Below are 18,866 nucleotides of genomic sequence, written 5' to 3' on the forward strand. Positions count from 1 at the left end.
GAATGAGAACATGTCCCTGCAGAAATGTTCAAAGTGTCCAGTTTCCTTAGTTTGTTTTTGGACACGTGTTTGCACAGGATTAGTCTATTGAATGAGTTAATGGTTTGCATTTCATCTGCAAAGGAAAAAAAAAAAAGGTTTAGGATTTTGCTCACTTTTGCAAGTCTGTGCCATCCAACAAGTCTGTGCAATTATATTTACATAGAGAGCTATAATATAGGTAGATCAAAGGCTGTGTTAGTTTGCACAGGCTCCAGTTACATATCTGTTAACTACCTGGCTAACATTGACTCATTCTTATGCATTTTTGCATAACTTTTCCATTCATGAGATGTTGGAGTGACAGGTAGACCTATTTAGTCTTATCATCAAGCAGATATTGCCTTCATAAAACATGTGATTTCAGCATAGTGAAGGACTAATACGTTAAGCATGTTTGGCCTTTTAGAAAACTTCTGCACAGAGAGCTTAATGCTTCTGGCAAATACTTATCATAGACTGATGATCAGCCAGACAGGAGAAGTAAATAACATTGACCATCTTGGGACAATTCAGTGTTCTGCTGGGAAACTTTTGGACCTGGCATTCATGTGGATGTTACTTAGACATGTACCACCCAACTTGACCAGACCGGGGCTCCCAACCCACCCACCCCCAGCAATCCCCAGCAGGATGCAGAATGACACAGCACACACACAAAGACGGTTTAGGAACAACTAAAAAAAAAAGCATGAAGAACAGCACAGGGTGTTGACCTGGCCTCCAAATTCATTCATTCATTCATTCATCTTCTATACCCGCTTTTTCCTGTTGAGGGTCACGGGGGTCTGCCGGAGCCTATCCCAGCTGTCATCGGGCGAGAGGCAGGGGTACACCCTGGACAGGTGGCCAGTCCATCGCAGGGCTAACACAGAGACAGACAACCATTCACACTCACACTCACACCTACGGCCAATTTAGAATCACCAATTAACCTAATGAGCATGTCTTTGGACGGTGGGAGGAAGCCGGAGTACCCGGAGAGAACCCACGCAGACACAGGCAGAACATGCAAACTCCACACAGAAAGGCCAGCCGGCCCATGGATTCGAACCGGTAACCTTCTTGCTGTGAGGCATCAGTGCTCCAAATTCACTAGATCCCAAATTGATCAAGTATCTGTGGGATGATCTACAGAGGCCCTTCCCCTCAAAGGCCCCCCAACTAACAACATCCTGTTGCTAGAGGGCCTATGTTCATTCTCTGATGAGTTACAACTGTTTTGGAGGCACAAGGGAGACCTACACAATATTTGGAAGGTGGTCATAATGTTATGCCCAATCTGTGTAAAAGCAAATAAAGCAGCATTCGGTCAGCTTTTATAAAAGTTTTATTTTTTTATCAGTTAGGTTGATACTGAGGTAGTTAGTGCAACAATGCCCCAGGCTAACTAAATTCCTCTGCTTCCATAAAGCCCAATCCTTAATGAATGCATAATTTGATCCAGCGTTCATTCGCATTAATGATGCGTCACTGGCGAAGACAAGTCCGGACACACAGAGCCGAGCTGGAGAGCTGGACGTTTATTCAAATCAATCATCTTCTCAGCAGCGCCCTACTCCCCCTCGCTCCTGCAAGGAAAGTAGACACTGGTCCCAAGAACACTCCTCCCCTCCTCCTTCCTCCGCAGAGACGGAGCTTTCTCCCACTTCAAACCATGATCCGGCTCCCAGTCTTCCACGGCGCATGTTTCCCCTCGGAGCTTGTTCATGTCATGACACAGTGCAGCTCAGGATCGCAGTGGTCCCCTCAGACGCCACTGGAACTCCGATGCCGAGGACTCTTTTCCAGGGCTTTGAGTTTGGTTACGTGAAATATGCGATGTACGCAGGAGCGCCCCGTTCTTTTTCTGCTGCACTTTGTTTTGGTTTTGGCCGCTGGTCGCGAAGATCTCACCGACTACAGCAGACTCCTCTCGCTCTTTGCAGAGCAAGGTCAGTGCGGTGCTGCTGAAGTCGAAGCTGCACGTCTTTGCACGTTTTTATTAATGCATTTGTGAAAGTTTGCACGGTGCATCATTGTCAGTGTATATTCAGATTGTGCTGTGCTTGACTCCCTTCTGCAGGTCACTTGCCCCAGTCAAACTCAGATCTGTCCATTGTCCACCCGGTGAAAACCAGCCCCGATGGAGGGTTCATCTCCCACTCTCTGTCTCAACACTTTAAGGGTGGGAGAGTCAGGCGTGACCTCCAACCCCTTGCTCCGGAGGGACAGGTTTACTACAAGATCAACTACAAGGGTCGAGCTCTGTTGTTCAATTTGACTGCAAACAATCAGCTGGTTTCCAATGACTACATCCTGGAGAGGAGGAACGGCAGTGCCAACAGGACTGAGCGTGGTCTGTCAGAGGGGAATTCCTGCCACCTCCTTGGCACCGTGGAAGCCCCTGATGTGAGAGGAACCGCAGCCATCAGCACGTGCAAAGGACTGGTAAGAAGTCGCTTTGTTTTATGCAGGCAGCAAGGAAAGAAGGTCAATTTTAACCCCAGTCTCATTCATCACAGTCTCTCAAGGTCAGACCTCTTTGAAAAATTGGCAGGATGTTTTTTTTTTTTTTAATACCCTGAAGAAGGGGCATCTCTGTGGGGAAGTTAGTATGTGGTTTAGGCAGTTAGAAGACAGCAAAGCAAACCCCTTCCTCCTGACAGTGCCCTGTCTGTTAGTTCCTTCTTCAAAGACTTCCTGACACTATTTGCAGAACGACTGTGCTGCAGACCGGCAGACGGCTGCAGCCTCTCTGCCAGCCATGAGATCCCCTTTCTTCTCTCCTTTGTCTGTCAGATATTTTCCTCTTTACTTTCTCCCACACTCATTCATTCATTCACTTGCGGAAACTCTTTGCAGCCCTCCCCTGGACGTGCGTTACTTTGTTCTTTACTAAGAGAGAGCTTCAGAAATAGTCTGTGGCACATTTTTATGGAGTCGAAGAAAGAGGCCTGACACCTGGGGAGACAGAAGAATATAGCCATCCCTTTTGTTCTGTGAATTTCAGCTTTTTTTTTGACTTACGCAGTGGTGTTTCTAATCAAAAGCTACTTCAGCTACAAAGGAGAGGAGGCAGCTGGGCAGCAGAAATATGAAGGAACAGTCCAACGTATAAAAGAAGAAATCAGCAAACAACATGTGCACCATATGACAAGAGAAATGTGTGATCTGCAAATAGTACCTTGGTACCTTCCCAAAATACACATATAATCTATGCATCGAAATAGGAAGTTTGATGTAGACATGGAGGAATTCCCGCCCCTGAGACGATGTGATGTGTCACTTCTTTCAGTCGGGAAGAATGCTTCAGTGTTCATGTTTGATTGTGTCACAGCAGGAATTCCTCTCCTGCAGGGTCTTGCCTCCTGCCTCTCGGTTATGCTTGTGTGGGTTGCACCGTCTCTTCCTGCCAAATCTTGTAAAAGCGCTCCATTTGTTACATGTGACCCGGGGCAATGAGACAGAAATGACATCCAGCTCGGCAGTGCCATAATTCATACCCGACCCAGTTTACACGCTTTTAAGTAATCCTCAAAGGAAAAAATGCGTTATGTCACCTTAAATCCCACCACTTATCTACAACCTATCGACTTTTTTTTCCTTTCTTATTCTGCGGTAATGAATGCTCCAGTTTGTCCCTTCTCCCCGACCTACCGGGGAAACCGCTCCGATCTATTACACTGATTTTCTGTTCTGTGGAAGGAGGTTTATAGCAGCCATAACCACAGAGAGACCACTAAACAGCAAGACTCAGCCAGACAGATGTGGGAGTGAAATCCTTCCAGCTGCTGCGGAGGCCATTTACCCTGAAGAGACACAGAGACAGAGGGGAAGGACTGCCTCGAGATATAAATTCACGCTGTTCAATTCTTTATGCAGCGAAGACACAGTAGATGCTAAACAAACAGGAAATTTATGACACACATACGAAGCATTTGCATGTACTTGAAAGACCCAGGCTTTATATAGCGTGATTTCCTGAAGTGTGAACTTTCGCCAGCAACCAAAAGAATATTTCCAATAGTGCTAATACCCTATTTATCAAGTTGTCCACAAGTTATGAGTCCACAAAGCGATTACAGTTAAGCTGCTCTGCTTTCTTGGTGAAGATAATTGCCCTGCGAAAACTGAGATTATTTACAACCTGCCATCTTTAAATTGAGAACAGACTGGAGATAAAAACAGGAAAAAGAAACGCTGCAACTAATCTTGATTTATAAAATAATTATCCGATGGTCTATAAAACGTCAGAAAACAATAGTTTTCCACAAATGCCTGGTTTTGTTCAACTAATAAAGCCCAAAGATATTCGTTTTACTATATTTTACTATATTGCAAGACTGGGAAAGTCAGTAAATGCTTTTAAAGTGGGAACCAAAGACAGATTATACCTTTCTGCTTGATAAATGATTATCCAAATAACTTCCAAACTCCTATAAGTTACTAATTGTGTCAACTCTACCTGACACACACGATCACACCTCTACATCCTGCCTCTGGTTGCTCAAACATATAGACTTTTCTCCAGTGAGCCGTACAGTGTTCACTTTATCTGAAACCAGAGCAACTGCGTGGAGAATACTCTCACTGTTGGTTTTTGTTTTTTTTTTTCGTGGGAAAACCATCTATTTAAGTAACCCAAAACTTTCTCTGTAGAGTCTTTAATCCCCGAGGCGCAGCACAAGGCAAGAACATACTAGTTCAGACCCATTATATCGGTATTTTTCTTGCTTAAATGAATGCTCCTTCGCACTACGCTGATGAAAAGTGGTAATAATGTCTTTGACCTCTGCGGAAGAAATTAGCCCACAGGCAGAAGTGAGGTTTAAAAGAAAAAAAAATAAGTTCAGTCGAACCTATAATTACAGAGAAATAGTTGTCTAAGAATAAATGCGCATTTGTTTGCAAGAAAAAATTGTTGTGATTAATCGTTTTGCAGTAATGAGCACCATCACCATCGGCCCCCGCCTCTCCTTGTGTCCCACTAATCACTCCTGAGGGCGCAGGCTGTGTAACAGCAGAGACTTTATTTCAGACCCAGTTGGCCAGCACTCCAAAACCCACAGAAGCAGGAAACAAAAGTAAAGCAGTTCCACATGGCTGGTGTATTTAGAACACAGACCTGTGTTATGGTAACCTCCCCTGGCTCTTGCACCTCACACCCCAAAAAAAAAGGCTTCCTCTTGGTTAGAGGAAGGGAATAATGGAGAATAGGTGGAGAGGGGCAAAAGGTTGCAGAGGGAGAGGAGTCGGTGGAAGTGGTGAGTGAGCGGACTCCTGTTTGCGGCTGTTAAAGTTGGCAGGGCAGTCGGGATTTAGAACAGCGGCTGGTCCGAAGTAATTCCCCATTTTTTTTGCTATAAGGGCAAACAAAGTCCGAGTTGGAGTCGTTTCAAGCTGGCTTTTGTTTGTGGAGCGGCGATCAGACGGTGCTCGGTAATTTAAGGATCACAAGTAACGCCATAATCACGCTGTACGAGCAAAGCCTCGCCGGCTGCGTTGCACAGTAGGACTACCCTCGGTATGCACATCATACATATCATGCAGAGCGATGGTCGGAGTGTTTGGATGGGCCTCTCTGTAGCATTCCTTCCTGGCTGATCTGCACTCCACCACCTGCTTTTGTCAGCTGGGACTCACGGAAAGTTTAATATACGCGCAGGAGAGGACAGGAAGGCACGATAGCAGAAAACAAAACAATAAAAGAATCAGCCTGAAACTTTCCTCTTGTGTGCTCACATACAGCATGCCTTTTGTCTTGTCTTGCGGTGGAACGCACCAACCCAGACATGATATTCCTGCTGAAGAAGGTGTTTGGTTGAGATGCAGAGTAACACTGAAATCAGCTGAGCGTTTCTCTGCGCACGGCCTCGGGGAAGCTGTCCCAGCTGACCGTAGACGTATCGGCCTGCATGCTTTGCAGATGAGTCCACCAGAGTTCTTGGCGCTCTGGCTGAAGGCCACGCTCTGAGTCAGTGCTAGAGAACCCTTCCCCAGTATTTCTTTAAAACAAAAATAACCTTAAGCATATACAGAGGACTCTTGTTCCGCTATTATTCTTTCTCTAACGGCGGTGGTTTATGGTGGGGATCCGGCACGGCTCAGTTGCATCCTGCGAAGCTTCTGTGTCAATTTGCGGACACTTTATCTTGTTTCATGAGATTCGTTTTAACAGGAGGGGTGATACAGTCTTTCCAAAGGGATCCCAGACTTGTATGGTCGCCGTGGGACATCCAATCAGGATGGGAAGTCTGCAGAGTGTTGAATGAATGGGCTCGGCTTTTTTGTCTCCCGAGAAACACATGTAAAACTTATCAGGATGACCCAGAAAGTCAGTAAAGCAGCACGGCGGATGGCCTACTTTTCCCTTTTGCTCCTCAAACATTTAGAAGGGAATGAAGACTTAGAATCAACAATAAGAACAATCAACACGGCTGGTGTTTTATTTATTTTTTAGCTAACTTATCTCCTGGATATATTTATCCGTGCGCAGTTCACACTGAAGAAAAGACTCCTTTCTTCACTGACGCAAATTTTTTGTGAGCTGCTTTAGCAAAAGGAAGGGTTCAACCTGGAACAGTCCAGGCATGTTTGGACTGAACTCAATACAAAACCCATACACAAACACACGCACATAGAGAGAATCCCTATAATGAAGACAAAGTGCAGAATTCCTAATGCGAGTGTTTATAGGTGCAAGTTGGAGATTCCCCCTCCCCCCCGTGTGTGTTTGCATGTGTATAACCTCAATGCATGCTGTCTTCGTCGGTATATTTGTGTGCAAGGGTGCGTATCTGTGTGTGTGTGTGTTCTCGAGCAGACTTCAGTGATCAGCAAGTGAATAGCCCGCGCCAGTAAGAACATGCATGGCATACTTAGGAAGAAGTCGTTGTGTTTCTGCCGCAGCAGACAGAGAATTTGCCCGGGGGAAAGGAGAAAGGTTCATATTCGGATCTGTTGACTAATGATAGATTCCACCCAGATGGAAATTGCCGTGGAGCAGTCCTTTCATGAGGCTTTGAATGGGGACAGCTACCCTCGTGCCTTTTAAGTGTGAGAATGACTGAAACACTTTATTCTTAATTACAGTCAGGAGTGCTAATCCCCGTAATACTGAGACATTGCAGTTTCAGATTTTGCATCTTTTCATTGCACAGGACATATTTTATCAAAGCCTAAACTTGCTCTCCCAAGAGTCAGTCATTTGTGCTCCTAATGCTTAATGCATATCTTTCCTCAGAGAGGCTTCTTCTCCCTGCCAGAGGGGCATCATTTTATCGAACCTGTCCAGAAATCTTCAGACGATGCTGCAGGGACTCCAGAGCCCCACATCGTCTACCCGAGAGTTACTGCAGAAAGTCACAGAAGGAAACGCAGCATCCAGCCCAACGATAAACCCAGCGCCTGTGGAGTTCAAGGTATTTGTCTGAATTTGTGCGTAGTAAGCGTCTTTCTTTCTGTTTGCGGATGTGTCAGGCAAAGCCTAAGCTGCAAGCGCACTGCAAGTGATGCCTTCTGTTGTCCACGCTTTAGATGCCCCAAGTGACTCTGTCCAGGTGGAGAGGGAGAGAGAGGAGTGGGACCGGGAGCAGCAGAGGGAGGAGGATCCGACTCGGTCCCGCTCGCAGCGCTCGGTCAGCAGAGAGCGCTGGGTGGAGACCATGGTGGTGGCCGACTCCAAACTTATCGATTACCACGGAAGCGATAATGTGGAGTCCTACATCTTCACCATCATGAACATGGTAAGGCGTCTGAGTAAGCGCTAGATTTTACTCGTCACATCTGGTGCCACTCATTCTTGGTCTGCTTTTAGAGGTGAACTATGTCCGTGTTGACAGGTGGCTGGGATCTTCCATGACGCCAGCATTGGTAATGCCATCCACGTCATCTTAGTGCGTCTCATTCTGCTCCAAGGAGAAGAGGTAACGCTCATCTGACGAACGTTTTTGATAAACTTATATCTGTTAATTGTATCTGTTTGTATTGAATGTTTAACAAGACAAGCACATACAAGTTTGTGAAAGCGCATTTGTTGGTGGTTGGCACCCGTTGAAGCACGCTGAGCTAGATTTGCATTAGACTTTCCAAGAGATTAGTGGTACAGACTGCAAAAACAAATTAAAAACTAAATTCAACAATAACACAGATGACTGACTCCAAGAATGTGTCAAATATGTCGTAACTCAGCAAACTGTACTATATTTGCGTGAATTAAACTGTGTTTGCCTCCAGTTTCTTTCCTTGCACCAAAAGGAATCCCGTTGCCTTGTGTGGAAGTAAATGAAGGCGAACTCACACTGCACCCTGAATTTGCACGACTGACAAAGTTTTATTCAGGGTTAGAAATATTCACAGATTTAAAAGATGCAGAATTGCATTTCTAATCCTGCTGTCTGTTGCAGAAAGGCTCAAGTTGTCCACAAGTTATGAGTCCACAAAGCGGTTTAATTACAGTTAAACTGCTTTATTGTGTCGTCTTGGCAAAGATAATTGTCCCGTGCATAAGAAAACTGACACGGCTGCATTATTTACAACCTGTCATTTGTAAATTAAGAACAGACTGGATAAAGTAAAAAAAAATAAAAAGAAATCCTACGACTAATCTTGAGTTATAAAATAATCCGTTGGTCTTTAAAACAACAGAAAACAATAGAAAAAAAAACCTTTGTTTCAACCAAATGTCTGGTTTTGTTCAACTAATACTACACAAGCCCAAAGATATTTATTATTAGTACAGTATGTTGCAGGACTAGGAAAGTCAGTACATGTTCACATTTTGAGGTTGGAACCAAAGACAAATTTTACCTTTCTGTTTAAAATAAGTTCAGTGACTGACTCCAAGAATCTGTCAAATATTTTATACAACAGCAAACTGCATTTGCATAAATTAAACTGTGCACGCCTCCAATTTCTTTCCTTGCATCAAAAGGAATCCTGTTGCCTTGTGTGGAAGTCAATGAATGGCAACTCACGCTGCACCCTGAATTGCACGACAACTGGCAAAGTTTTATTCAGAGTTAGAAATATTAATTTCCAATTCTGCTGTCTGTTGCAGAAAGGTCTGAAGATCGTCCACCACGCAGACACCACTTTGGCCAGTTTCTGCGCTTGGCAGAAAAACCTAAATCCCCAGAGTGACACGCACCCGGCCCACCATGACGTGGCCGTGCTGATCACCAGGCGAGTGATACGAGTATACGTGCACGTCGGCACTTTCGACGTGTTAAATCACCGAGATGGAAACATATATTAGCCCCTCTCCTGTTAGAGGTACTGCTTGCAGAGACATAATTTACTCGTGTCTCCCCTGCAGGAAAGACATCTGTGCGGGAATGAACCAACCCTGCGAGACCCTTGGTCTGTCTCACCTGTCTGGGATGTGTCAGCCCCACCGCAGCTGCAACATCAACGAGGACTCGGGACTGCCTGTCGCCTTTACCGTCGCTCACGAAATGGGCCACAGGTCTTTTGCGTGTGCATGTGTGTGTGCGCGTGTGTGAATTTGTGACTGTTATATGTGATATCCCGAATAATGGGAGATCGGAACAATGGGCGGCAGGACAAAGAAGGCACCTTTTTTCCCATGAGCGGTTACTATAGGGGAAACACAGTACATGCACATGTGTCACAAAATCTCCTAGCATTAGCTCATCAGCCTATTAGTGAATTGGCTGTGTGCAAATAATGACTAAGTATATTGTAACCCAACATAAAAAACGATAGATATATGAGAAGATTGTTGTAGTGTGGGTGTAGATCATCAAAGGCAATAGATAGAGGTTTAAAGTGGCGCGGGAGATTATACCGTTTCGGATTAATAAAATGTTCATATTAAGTGGGAGGTCGTCCAGCATCCTTTTGGGGTTAACAGCTGATTACAAGGCACAAAATAAATGTACTTTTCCACTTTCTACTAACTGGAAATGAGAATAAGACATGCACAGACAAAAGTTTGCAAATGCAAATTCTGTCCAACAAGCCAGAACACAAATTTGGTTGCTACTGCCAATGTTATCATCCCGGACTCTTAAAGTAGTTTGTTTAAATCAGAGGCAGTATTTTTTTTAGATCCAGGAACAGATCTTCTGAAACACTTCTGTGTGTTATGAAAGTGTGTTAATAAAAGATAATAAGTGGCCGTGCTGACTGTGCTTGAACGCAGCTTTGGGATTCATCACGACGGCCAGGGGAACGACTGCGAGCTGGAAGGGAGGCACCCGTTCATCATGTCCAGACAGCTCATGTACGACAGCTCGCCTCTCACCTGGTCTACCTGCTCCAAAGAATACATCACCCGCTTCCTCGAGTAAGTCTGAATCCATTAATAAATGAAAAAATAACACGGTTCTGTTTGTTTAAATATATTTTTTTTGGTCTGGAACGTAAAAGAATAGCCAAGGTTGTGGAAATGGGAATCATTTCAAACTACACCGACACCTGGATGCATATAAAGTGGATATGTGGCTGGTAGAGAGGATCCAAAACAAACGACGGGTTTGGTCAGAACTGACTTATAAAAACACTGACATGCACGAAGCCAAGAAAGTCTGGCAAATGACAGAAAACGCTGGAGGAGCCAGATAAGAGCGTAAGAGGGCGGCCGCCCCAGCGCGAGTATCTGCAGGTGTTTGCTTTGACCCTGATTATTTTCTGTTGAAAAGCATGTCAACGAGGACTTTAAGAATTCCTCTTGGACATAAACACTTTCACAGCTGCTGCAGAGTCAGAGGTCAGAGCTCATGCTTATTGAACTCTTGCCCTGAGTGGCTATCTAGGATTCGAGTGTTTTCCCATCGATGTTTGGTTTAATACCAGACATTTTTGGCTCAACTCTGAGCAAAGATTTCTCCCCGCTGAAATCTTTTTCTGTTAAACATTTCCTTTTTAATTGTCATCTTGTCAACCGCACCCTATCCCCTTTACTTGTGCATCTCTTCCAAAAGGCCACCTTTATTATCACCTCATCTGTTTTAGCCGGGGTTGGGGTTTCTGCCTGGATGATCGTCCTTCCAAGAGGGACCTAACCACCCCACTAGCTCGCCTTGGGATCCGCTACACCACACACCATCAGTGCCAGCTTCAGTACGGACAAAATGCAACCTTCTGCCCAGAGGTTGATGTGAGTGTTTTGCAGCAAAGACGACCAAAGTCATACATTTTGAAGAAAATAGCCCTTTTTACATTGTTTTATTTGATCGTCTACCGCTTCCAGAACGTTTGCCAGATCCTCTGGTGTTCAGTGAACGGGTCCTGCCGCTCCAAACTGGACTCCCCTATCGATGGTACTCGCTGTGGACCAGAGAAGGTGAATAGGTCACTGGCATTGAATGCATAATAATGTGTTGCTGGAGTTATCTGACTAGTGTTCTTTAATTTTAATCAGTGGTGCATCTCCGGAGAGTGTGTGATTGTGGGGAAACTCCCAGAGACGGTGAACGGAGGCTGGGGACAGTGGAGCACCTGGTCTTACTGCTCCAGGACCTGTGGAACTGGAGTTCAGACAGCAGACAGGGAATGCAACAACCCTAAGTAAGAGCAGACTGCACTGTTTTTTGCAATGATCGCTTTGTCTTCCATAACAAATGAAATTCTTTATTCATGCTACTCACATGGCTGACATAAACTACGCTGCTGTCGTTCACAGGCCAGAGTTTGGGGGCAAGTACTGCACGGGTGAAAGAAAACGCTATCGCACGTGCAACACGAAACCCTGTCTGAACCTCAAACCGACCTTCAGAGAGATGCTGTGCAGTGAGTTTGACACCGTGCCTTACCACAACGAGCTCTACCAGTGGGTTCCCGTGGCTAATTCATGTAAGTCGTGAAAAAAAAACCAAATACGTATAAAACAAAAGACACCACGTTCCTCTTTGCACTTGCAATTCTACGTGTTGATCAACAGGGGGCAGCATTTGCACTTAAAAGCCCTCAGTGAAGCGCCTACCTCAGAAGAGGCCTGTCACAGTTCATGTTGGATTTTAATCACTGTTATATTACTTATAAAGTACATGTGATTTAAATGGGTTAATGAGAAGATGTTCCTTGTTTTTCCTCCCCCCCTCCCCCCATATCTCACATCCATCCCTTAGTTAGTCCCTGCGAGCTGCACTGTCGACCAGTCAATGAGAACTTTTCCGAGAAGATGTTTGACACCGTGACGGACGGAACGCCGTGCTTCATGAACAACAAGTCCAGAAACATCTGTGTCAACGGAGTGTGCAAGGTAGTGTGGCTGGGTAAGAGACTAATAGAGACTGGGTGGTTGTAGTGGAACAGTGGGACACGCTGCGGCTTAACTACATTAAAACAGAGGGAGGAGGTTTTCTGTTCAGTCTTCTGTTGTGCAAATTTTTATGTTTTGTGTGCGTTTTTGTGTTTGTAGGTGGTGGGCTGCGACTATGGCATCGACTCAAACGCCGTGGAGGACCGCTGTGGAGTCTGTTTGGGCGACGGCACGAGCTGCGAGACGGTCTATAAGTCGTTTGACAAAGCAGAAGGCTTTGGTGAGTGCAGCGCAACACAAAGGGCGCGCGAGCAGCTGGAAGCAAATTAAATTATCTCGACTTGACAACTGTTACAATTGCAAAACTGTCGTAACACAAAACAGACAACGAGTCGATGACGAGTGGCTTTGATCGTCCCCACCAGAAGAGTGTGAAAAAGGGCAGAAATTCAAACTTCGGCCCGCAGGCGTGAAGTCATTTCAGGACAGTTCATTAGCATTACACCATTGTGTTGTTTCTTTGTTGTCATGGCAGCCATCTTGTCCACACTGTGCAGCTGTTTGTCCCGCTGTACTTGGCTGGTGGGAGGTGTGTGTGCGTGCATGCGTGCGTGTCTGCAGGGCCCGTGTTTGCGTTCGTCTGAAGAAACACGTCTTTGGCTGATTTTACTGTGCTTGGAAAAGTATCTCACTAAATCAACATACCATGAAGACAGATTAATAGAGAAACAGGCTCTTAAACTATAAAAAAAAACTCCTTCCCTCTTTTCTCCCCTCTTTCTCTCTCTCTCTCTCTCTTTCTGTGTGTGCTTTCTCTGCAAAGCATCCTTTCCAGATAACCAGCCCAGATGTGTAAGACTTCAAAAGGCTTAGACCGAGGGCAAACCTCCCCCTCCTTTCACAAACACAGAAACGCACACCTTCCCACAAACATCATTAAACTCCAGAGACCCACTCATTGCTGCTTTCGTCCTCCCCCATCCAGCCCCAGCCCCCCCTCCCCAATCCACACACAATAAAAAACAGAGACAGGGCAGTGCCCCCCACGCCGAATACGCACACGTACAGTCACACACACACACACACACACACATGCCAACCACCCCCGCAGACCGAGCCCACCCTCTATTAAAGATCAGAGAGAGACTGTCTGGTAGTCTGGATGTGAGTGTGGCAGCAGCCATGGTGGGCCATCCATTAGTTCGCTGTGACTCTGACTCCCCTCCCGACTCTCCCAGGGTACGTCGATGTGGGTGTGATACCTGAGGGGGCGCGGGACATCCTGGTGAAGGAAGTGGAGGAGGCAGGTAACTTCCTGGCTCTCAGGAGCGTGGGGTCTGAGGAGTACTTCCTTAACGGCAACTACATCATCCAGTGGAATGGGGAGTACGAGGCCGGCGAGACGACGTTCTTCTATGAACGCAGCGGGAACATGGAGAACCTCACCGCTCCTGGACCCACCAGGCAGCCAGTCATGCTCCAGGTAGGCCACTGTAGATCACTTTTACTTGCAAAAAAAAAAATATTTAAATATGTGTAAGCAGTTCTTTTCTGTAAAGTCACATTTGCTATGAACCCGGTTGTTGTCCAGTTGCTGTTTCAGGAGAAGAATCCAGGTATTCGGTACGAGTACACCATCAAGAAGACCAAAGACACACAAAATGAAGTCACTGAACCTATTTACTCTTGGAGACACGGGGCGTGGACGGACTGCAGCACCACCTGTGGCTTAGGTCAGGCTTGCATCTGACTCTTTTACCACGACTGGTAATAGAAGCGCTTTTGCACTTTGGGATGATCACAACTTTCTTCCTGCATTCCGTTTTTTTTCATAGGTACGCAACACCAGCCCATGCGCTGTTTTGAGATGGACATGGGCGTCGTGGATGAGTCTCTGTGTGACCCAGAGAGCCGTCCGGAAGACAGACACCGGAAGTGCAAGAACATGGACTGCCCTGCTCGGTGTGTACTCTCAAATGTCCTTCTGTTTTACACTATTTTGCCGTTTTCTGTCACTATGAGATTTTGCATTTATTAAAAAGACGACAGTGTTGTGTGATCTTTACTGTCTGCCCCCTCGCCCTCAGGTGGTGGGTTGGGGGCTGGCAGCAGTGCACGGCCACCTGCGGTTCAGACGGGCTGAGGAAGCGAACGGTCCTCTGCGTCCGCACAGTTTCAGGAGAGGAAAGAGTGCTCCACCCTGTGGAATGCAAGCACCTCCTTAAGCCTAAACCTGTGGTATCGTGCAACAGGGATGTGCCCTGTGGAAAGGAGTGGGCTGTCGGCAGCTGGGAAGAAGTAAGCCTCTCTCTATTATTTTTATTTCTTCTTCATAGCGTTGTGTTCCAAACCTCAGCCTGACAGATCACGGGCTTTAGAAAAGCACGTCCAGTATCTGCCTTTCCTTAAAACCTTCCTTTATTAATGAGCAGCTCTCTCCTCTGTGTTATTTTTTTCCCTCTGGTTTCAGTGCCCCGTCACGTGCGGAGGAGGCGTTCGCTCGCGCACGGTCACGTGTGCTCTGGCGCCCAAAAAGACCTGTGACCTCTCAACCAAACCTAGGTCTAGATCGCTGTGCGCCTTGCAGAGCTGCCCCAACTCAAGCCTCCGTAGGCGACCGGGAGACCCTCCCAAATACCCCCGCATTAACGCCCCTAAGCCCCACCCTAGTAATCATCCTAGTTCAGATACAAGGACTCCCATGAGCACAACTCCCACGACTTCACCTACAGCTGCAGTCACCGTGAGTAAGAAGACGACCACCCAACAGACTACGGTTGCTTTAGCCCCCACCACGACATCCATCTCAACCCCTGAAACAAAAATCCCTGAAATCATAGACTCTGACGATTATTCGTTCAATGTTGTGGTGAGGAAAAGTGGCTATAAGGCAAAGACTACTAAAAAGACTTCCACTCAAAAGGACAGAAAAGCGACTGGGAAGAAAAAGGTGGAAGAGAAGGATGAAGTGGAGGAGGGAAGCACTTCAAACGTGTTGTTGTACACGCCAGGATATGATTATGTTGTAGAGGACAGGGCGACAGAGGAGGAGAGGATTATTGACCTTGATGTTTTTGCCACAGCTGCGTCGCTCCCAGGTCTTCCTAAATCGACCGCACCACATCTACCCATTACACCCACTCCCCACACCAGTCCACTTACCGTGCGCGTGACCAGAGCGCCGACCGCAGTTACCCACCTCATCCCACACACCAGTACTGAGACATGGTCAAAGACAACTCACCACAGCCCCCACACCACCTCACGCGTCAATCCGTATGGCCAGTGGAGACACCGGGTTCCCCCGACCACTCAGAGTCCTTCCACGACGGCAGTGAAACCGTTCACCACTGCGGCGTCGCCCCAGTCCACTGTCAAGGTTATTAAAATGAAGAAACCTGCGGTGACATCCAAGAAAAAGAGTTCTGCCTCTGACGCTAAAAAGCCCTCATCCGGGTCCAAAAGTAGTCGCGCCAGGAACTCAAACCAGCGACAAGGAAGCTCTAAGAGCAGCTCCAACAGCGACCAGAACAACCTGATGGCTAGAGAGACGGTTACCATGGATATATACTGGGTTGTAGGAAACTGGAGTGAGGTAGGTATAGACATAAACCCCATTAATTACAGACTTAGTATTAATTTTCCATATACACACAAACCTAACCCTAGTTATAATCAGAAAACTCTCCTCCATCACCAGTGTTCGACGACATGTGGGATTGGAGCAATATGGAGGACGGTCGAGTGCAGCTCCCGCACCGACGAGGACTGTGCCAGCATGAAGAGACCTGAGCCCGCGCGTACATGTCTCCTGCAGCCCTGTGCCACCTGGCAATGTGGCAGCTGGAGCAAGGTGAGTAACGTTAGATTTCCTCCAGCAGTCACTCAATCTGATAATTACACTTATTATTTATTAGTTACTCTTAATACTTAATTCCGCTCGTTGTCTCTTACTTCGAAATTGCGAAAGGGGTTCGTTTTTTTTTTTTTGCGTTCTCATGTGTCCATCCGTTTGTCCGCAGTGTCCTGACGACTGCACGGTGGTGGGAAAGCGGTACCGTGATGTCCAGTGTGTTGACTCCCAGAGTCAGCGTCCCCTCAGACCTTTCCACTGTCAGACTGTGTCCAGCAGACCCCTTAGCTCCTTGACCTGCCCCAACAAGACCTGTATGACCTGGAGTATATCACCATGGGGACAGGTATGAGTATTTATACAGCACACTCAAATCTCTATAATATACTATACCATACTATTCCATTTATGGAATTTCCATTCCATCCCTTTATGCGATCATCACTTTTACCCAAGCTGCCGAATTTTCAGAACATTTTTAGAATTAATCTAGCACAAATGGAGGGCTACAGTTATTTTTTTGTTCTTTCTGAAGATGTAGCCTTTACACCGATCAGGCATAACATTATGACCACCTTCCTAATACTGTGTAGGTCTCCCTTGTGCCTCCAAAACAGTTGTAACTCATCAGGGAGTGGACATGGGCCTTCTGAGGGTGTCCTGTGGTGTCTGGCAACAGAATGTTGTTAGTGGGGGGACCTTTGGGTGATATGGGTTGAGGGGAGGGGCCTCTGTCGATCAGGCTAGTTCCAGTGCATCCCACAGATGCTTGATCAGTTTGGGATCTGTGGTTCCTCAACTGTTTTTGTGGGTCCGCCTGTGTCAGGCTGCATCTTGCTGGGGATGGCTGCTGCCATCAAGGAGTGTCATTGCTATGGAGTGCGGGGAGGGGGTGGGGCAGGTCTGGTCCAATTGGGTGCTACATGTCTAAATAACATCCACATGCCAGGTCCAAACGTTTCCCAGCAGGACAATGAATTGTCACAAGATAGTCAACGTCATTTACTTCTCCTGTCAGTGGTCATAATGTTATGCCTGATCTGTGTACTATATTAGATTGGGAAGTGAGGTCACCTGTGTAGCCACACCCTAGTCTGTAAATATCACGACAATTTATAAAGATGCAAATGTCCGTAGAATGAAAAGAAAACCAAGCAACTCCATTAAATCCATCTATCTCCCTCAGTGCTCTGGAAGATGTGGCGAAGGCATCAGGGAGCGGTTGGTGTACTGCCCCGCACCACATCGCTGTAGCGGCACGCTGAGGCCAAACAGCACCGAGACGTGCAGTTTAAGACCCTGTACTCACTGGAAGGCTGAAGACTGGGGGGAGGTCAGTCGCACCGTTACCATTGTTGTTTGCCAGGACTAAAAAGTTACGAGTTTTCCTTTTTAACTTGACTAAACTGTTGTACTGTGTTCGTGTCTGACTCGCAGTGCTCTGTGAGTTGTGGTGGGGGTCAACAAGAGCGTGCAGTCAACTGTGTAAGTGAGCAGGATTTGGCTGTAATGCCAAACAGCCTCTGCGAGGAGATTTCCAAACCAGATACACTCAGGAAGTGCAATATGCAGGAATGCAAGACAAACACAGGTTTGTATTCCACAGTCTCTGTGCGTGTCTGAGAACACACACATGCAAATTATGTGGTGTTTTTCTTTTTTTTGTCTGTTTTGGAAGGACATGACAAATCAAACCTGACTTTACATGTTATTTACGCTTTATACATACGGCAGAGTTTGACAGTATTTTACCTAAAGTTGTGTTTTCTCTTACGCAGCTCCAGTTTGCAAGAAGAACACCATGTCCTCTCGCTTCTGTGACAAGCTGAAGCTGCTGGGTCGCTGCTCTCTCAGGTCCGTCCAGAAACAGTGCTGTGTCACCTGTGGGCCGTAGCCAGGGCTGAAGACCACCCACCTCCCATCCCAGCCTAAATTCAGTGTAGCTACTGTATCCTCATGCAGTACTACTGTAAGGACTGTGCCATCCACAAAGTGACAAACCAAAGTGCTAACGACCGCTTGAGCAAGTGCAAAAAACCTGGAAGATTTGTTTGGAGGATTTTTACCAAAACTTTGATGGATGTGCACCCATTTGGACTGTTACAGATGTTAGTGGTGTTTAGTCACGGCGTGCAAAAATCTACCATACACTGAATGTTAGTTAACTGGTAAAGAAAGTCATGCAACAATGCAAAACATGCACAACATAATTACTAATTAAATACAATAATTAAAAAGCACTAATCAGCTGATTTGAATGCAGTGCACAAACACTGTGCAAATGTCTTTCTGGGCCAAAGGTGCTTTTAAAACGTTACAAAGGTGCTTTTATAATTAAGGTGCTGGTAATTTGTCGCTCAGCAGTCAAGTTGCCAGTCAAATATATTTTTCAAGGTAAGAACAGAATGTAAATAAAGATTTTTCTTAAATTGTACTTTATGATCAATCTAGCTTTTCTGCTTGACGTGATTTGTGTTCTCAGAGCTGGCACTGTGTTTTTGCATTAACCTCGGTACAGGTTCCCGCTTCAGTCCTGTTTGTTACGATACTAAAATAAAAACAAAAACCTGTGGTGCTCCTCCTCTGGTGTGAGATTTACCAATGAGAAAGAGGTGTTGCAGGTCATCCCTCTCAGGTCACTCTAAAGATGGTCGCTGTGTGTGTTTGTGTGATGTTGCACAGGCCTTATCGTGCAAAAGGGACGCCACCTCGACTGACCTGCCCTTTGCACGTCTCCATCAACGAATGTGACGAAACTGCTTTGTA

The 18,866-nt window shown here is 46.2% G+C and overlaps 1 protein-coding gene across 1 annotated transcript; it reads left to right on the top strand.

The window, feature by feature from the left end:
* The first annotated feature begins 1,712 nt into the window (after nt 1–1,712).
* Nucleotides 1,713–18,866, top strand: LOC311493354 (A disintegrin and metalloproteinase with thrombospondin motifs 12-like). The gene is made up of 24 exons (XM_084551975.1): nt 1,713–1,973; nt 2,105–2,469; nt 7,265–7,442; nt 7,558–7,766; nt 7,863–7,946; nt 9,080–9,204; nt 9,338–9,487; nt 10,187–10,330; nt 10,999–11,143; nt 11,237–11,329; nt 11,408–11,553; nt 11,669–11,838; nt 12,114–12,247; nt 12,407–12,527; nt 13,486–13,730; nt 13,839–13,980; nt 14,083–14,209; nt 14,335–14,545; nt 14,718–15,842; nt 15,948–16,100; nt 16,270–16,446; nt 17,287–17,433; nt 17,538–17,691; nt 17,879–18,866. Exons 1-24 carry the CDS (start codon nt 1,856–1,858, stop codon nt 17,992–17,994), a joined length of 4,779 nt encoding a protein of 1,592 aa, XP_084408101.1. The 5' UTR covers nt 1,713–1,855; the 3' UTR covers nt 17,995–18,866.

This window comes from Chelon labrosus, assembly GCF_963514085.1.
Source record: "Chelon labrosus genome assembly, chromosome: 9".
Classification (NCBI taxonomy): domain Eukaryota; kingdom Metazoa; phylum Chordata; class Actinopteri; order Mugiliformes; family Mugilidae; genus Chelon; species Chelon labrosus.